Source organism: Glandiceps talaboti, chromosome 9 (assembly GCF_964340395.1).
Source record: "Glandiceps talaboti chromosome 9, keGlaTala1.1, whole genome shotgun sequence".
Taxonomy (NCBI): domain Eukaryota; kingdom Metazoa; phylum Hemichordata; class Enteropneusta; family Spengelidae; genus Glandiceps; species Glandiceps talaboti.
In genome coordinates, this window is record NC_135557.1 from 23053725 (window position 1) to 23058724 (window position 5000).

General features: G+C 32.9%; 1 protein-coding gene across 1 annotated transcript in view; it reads right to left on the bottom strand.

Annotated features, from left to right (window-relative positions):
* Positions 1–5000, bottom strand: part of LOC144440237 (uncharacterized) — a 17041-nt gene that overhangs the window by 11357 nt on the left and 684 nt on the right. Inside the window, exons 2-6 of the mRNA XM_078129552.1 lie at positions 4256–4352; positions 3355–3510; positions 1726–1872; positions 514–657; positions 91–240 (exon numbers count right to left, since the gene is read on the bottom strand). Coding sequence (XP_077985678.1) covers positions 91–240; positions 514–657; positions 1726–1872; positions 3355–3510; positions 4256–4313 — 655 coding nt within the window. The 5' untranslated portion in view covers positions 4314–4352. The remainder of the gene's footprint in view (positions 1–90; positions 241–513; positions 658–1725; positions 1873–3354; positions 3511–4255; positions 4353–5000) is intronic.

Sequence of the window (5000 nt, forward strand, 5' to 3'; positions counted from 1 at the left end):
AACAGTATGTGAAAAACACCCCTTCCCTAATGTTAAGTTTAAAACATATTTTGATGTTTGTTGGTCGTTATTATCGTAAAGTCTACTTACCATCAGCCATGTCATTGCATCCATAGCTACCACATGAATGGAAACAGTTGAGAGATTTAAGATAGTAATCCACGTATAGTCCAGGGTAACCATATTCCCTTTCGCTGCAGTAACGTTTGACATAATCGTACAGAGCCATGCCATCATAAGCTGCAAAAAAATTGAATATTTTTAATTTATTTTTTTTAAATTTTTTTTTAATTTTTAAAAAAAAATTGAATATTTATTTATGTGCCTCTATCTTACATTATGCCTAATTTGTTTATGTGACATACCAAGTATTCAGTTCTGTTCCAACCCTCACACTTTTTCTAGCTTTTTCTTGGTATTTTACTAGTCGTATTACTGTATATTTCTGTTAATGTAACGTGTTTCTTATTTAGAAAATACAACGTCGATAAAATAGAGGTGAACGATTCCTACCTCCATCATGATGTGGATATGGTTCCATAGTTTCCATGACACAATTATCATAACCTGTAAGGCATGGCACGGGACTGTTGTTGGTGAGGTCAGCATAACAATCAGGATCCTCAATTGAGTTGCATTGATAACAGCGACGATAGTCTAAAATGAATAATGTCGAACACTTCAAATTACACTCAGACCTTTTATTCAATTCATGGTAGATCACTTAACTTTATCTAGGATATGATTATTAATAATAAGCATGGACATGTAGAGATACAAAGACGGCTAAGTAGATATACACAGAGGGATATATAGACAAAACAAAGTGAATGACTTGCTTACAGCATAGACCGTACACGGACAGACACAGTCAGACGGACAGACAGACATATACATACATACATACATACATACATACATACATACATACATACATACATACATACACTCATACATACATATATACATACACACACGCATACATACATGCATGCACGCACGCACGCACGCACGCACGCACACACACATACATACATACATACATACATACACACACATACATACATACATACATACACATGCATGCATGCACGCACGCACGCACGCACGCACGCACGCACACACACACATACATACATACATACATACATACATACATACATACATACATACATACATACATACATACACACATGCATACATACATACATACATACATACATACATACATACATACATACATACATACATACATACATACATACATACACACACACATACATACACGCGTTCAGGTTTCGTCAAAACGATTGATTGATGATCTAATGAAAATAAACGATAACCCTTCGTCTATTATATTCACAGTAATTGTCTAAAAAATTCCAGTAGAAGTGACGAAAATTATACACTCTATAATAATGTCATCGAATGCATTTTTTGATATCATTGCTCATGAAAACATTTCATTTTGGCAAAGTTTCGTTTTGGCATCGGCAGGCTTTGTATTCCAATAAGTTATCAAGTACTATTAGTACTTTTATCAAAATAATTATTTCCTGTCACAAGATCTGGATTTGAATTGTTTCCGCTCGAACATAATATATTAAAGTTGTCTATGGTCCTTGTAATGTTCGTTATTTGTTTACTCAAAATTGATCATTAGTCGAAGAGTTCAGCCATTCGTTTCTAAATCTTAACCTATAATTTGTAATATGTAATATTTACCTGTATCATTTGTGTTGCAATGATTATAATTATTACATGTACACACATAGCCGTTGTATACAACGTTAAACTTGTGAAATCTGCACGAGTTATCCCAGTCATATTCAACAGAATCGTTGCAACCACGATACACCCGAAGAGTATTGCCTGTTGAGGGGTGGAGTGTGGAGATAAGGCATTATTAGGATGTAAATCGATAGAAGTCATAGCCTTAAACAAAATATGTTATCTGATCATGACTCCACAGAAATACTATATAACTTATTAAAATACGACGTTAGGTGATACATGTAAATCAAGTCACGTGGTCTGCACAACAAACCTTATTAAAACCAATCATGCATTCTACTGTGTATACTTCTAGGTCTCCTTTTCAAGCTTTTTATTCGGAGACGTAGCGAATTGACAAATGTGGCAATAAAATGACCACAGGTAGACTTTATGACTTTCAAATGAGAAAAACAACATTCCGACCCCATTAGTAATAATTCAATGTTGTCAAAGGGCCAAGGCACGTGGTTTTGATGATTTTATTTGCCCCGACCACAACAAGTCAATTACAGCTACTAATTCAAGTAATCGAGGTTAGAAGTGGTCGATTGTAAAAATGACAATTATCATTTCTGGTGTCTTAGATCATTTACTTCAAACTCAATGTCAATGAAATATACATGTAACTGTAACTGGCATAAATTGATAAACAAATATTTTGAATTCCAAGAAAATTTTCATTAATTCAAAAATGATATATTTACATTAACAGACCAGAGTCCGATATCTATCCCATGGTCTCATTAAAAGAACACTAAGTTGCTATGACATTTTTAGCTACATGTAAGAGTGTACAAATGTTTGGGATAGCAATGACTTATTCACCGATAGAAAAGAAAACGCACATACACAATACACTGACCGACAATGGGGTTTATTTAATTAATACGATGAAATAACTGCAAATATTTCATCCCCATGTTTGTATGAAAACACTAGACAATGGTTGACGTCATAATTATATGGTACTGCGCATTCACACACTTGAGTAATTCCCGCAAGCTCATGATGGTTGGTATACTCGTGATTCATTAGGGTCATGTGAAGCGCAAAAGAATCATGCACAACTAATTAACTTTAAACATAATTCAACTCCATTGTAGCCATGGTAACGGATTAGACATTAAAGGGGGCACAATGTGAGATTTTACGTAATTTTTGCACCATATTTATCAACAGAACATAAGCCTCGCATATATAATAATAAACGATCCGATGTCGCACTGGTACTGTACGTATAATATGTCGAGGACATCCCTAAAAAGTGGTATCAGCATTCTAGCAAGCCAGATAAAGCTCGTGTATTTCGGCTGAAGCAACGAAATAAGTAGACGGGTACGTTTTCTACGGTGCCGTAAAGGGGCGTATGGTTTACGACGTTATGCCGGAAGACAATTTCAATTTATGGAAGGCATCCACGGACATTATTTTCAACACTATGGGAATATTTAATTGAGAGTTTTTATATAAGTATTTCACCACAGTAAAAAGTTTATGAACCCAGTTTGCGCTACTTGAAGCATGTTTAAGCACGATATCAAACCAGTCTGTCAGATAACACTTAGCTAAGTAACTTACCAACTCCGTATAGCCCTGCCGCTGTTATACAGAATGTACAATCTTCCGTTGGCATTGACGACGGGTCAGTCAGACAGGTACGGTTTATTGTATAAGATACGCCTTCATCGTACAAACACGACGTACATAAAACAGCCCCCACAGGAACATAAGAAACTGGGAAGAAAAGGTAAAGGAGAAATACGTTTCAATTAAAACTATAACTACGGAAAGTACAATAAGATAACGTTCAATTAGCTATGATGTCACTTTTTAATGATATTAATTAGTTATAGACAGATGAACGAATAATTAAATAAACAAATAAATAAATAAATAAATAAACACATAAATCAATAAATCAATAAATAAATAAATAAATAAATAAATAAATAAATAAATAAATAAATAAATAAATAAATAAATAAATAAATAAATAAATAAATAAAGTATACATAAATACACAAGTTAAGGTACTACACGAAAGTAAATAAGTCAGACAGGAAAACAATTTTTCTTAATATGCAAATATATATACATTTTGTAATTAAAATATTTTCCGTCCATTACCATAACTTCAGAAAATAGGTGGGTAGGAATTTAATTTGATTTGATATGATTTGGTTTGATTTGAGTATTTCTTTTTAGCAATAATTGCATTGATCCTAAGGCAAGATGCTCGTTAGTCACAATGTCTTGTGAAAATTTGAGGTGTACACGAAATAAATGATGTTTTATAATCGGCTATATCCACACATCATTTGGTAATTTTGGAACTTGTAACTTGAAAAATAAAATATGACAAAAGAACTATCCGTACTGATAAATAATCCATAGAGATAATGAACTCCTTTTAAAAAACAAAAAGAAAACAATCATAGTAATATTGTAGATTTAAAGTTGACAATTATAGAAACCTTACCGCAAACCAGGAATAGGGTCAAATATTTGATAGTTGTCAACGCCATTGTCGAGACCATTCAATACGTTATACCTTTATCATTGTCAAAGTCTCAAACCTGTTAAGAAAAACAACAACAACATGCAAGTAAGAAATTTAAAGTCAGAGGAAAGAGAACCACTGTACAGTTTGTTTGTTTCTACCTCTGTGATTCAATCTCTATTGTTGTGCCTATTTATATCTCGTTACACATTCAATTCAGCGTATGTTATGTCCCTGTCAAATTGAATGTATATTAAAATAGTTTCCTTTGGATAGATAAACGTCTAATTCTAGAGAAGGAAGAAAACATATTGAACTTGTTATTCTTATTCATACAGATACATTTTACACGGGACATATGTATATTTAAAACAGAACACCATTGTTAGTTTGAATTGTTCGTGTCTTATATATTATCAATTTCAATACGTTATTACAATGCGGTATTTTCTTATGTTACAAATGGTCAATAACACTTAACATAATTACTTCCAGTTCACCGTGGCAGTTTGCAATTCCACTCATGGACTTTTGTATCAAATATCTCTTATTATATTTATATCCATTAGTGATTTAGCTTATCGGATTGTACCGTTTGGGGATCACATGTGACAACTTTCTTTGCTATAAGCAGTACCTGACATGTACATCGAAAATTAACATTAACTTGCAAAACGTTTACATACACACCAATATGATTGACTTCACAAACAATTGTAAAGAG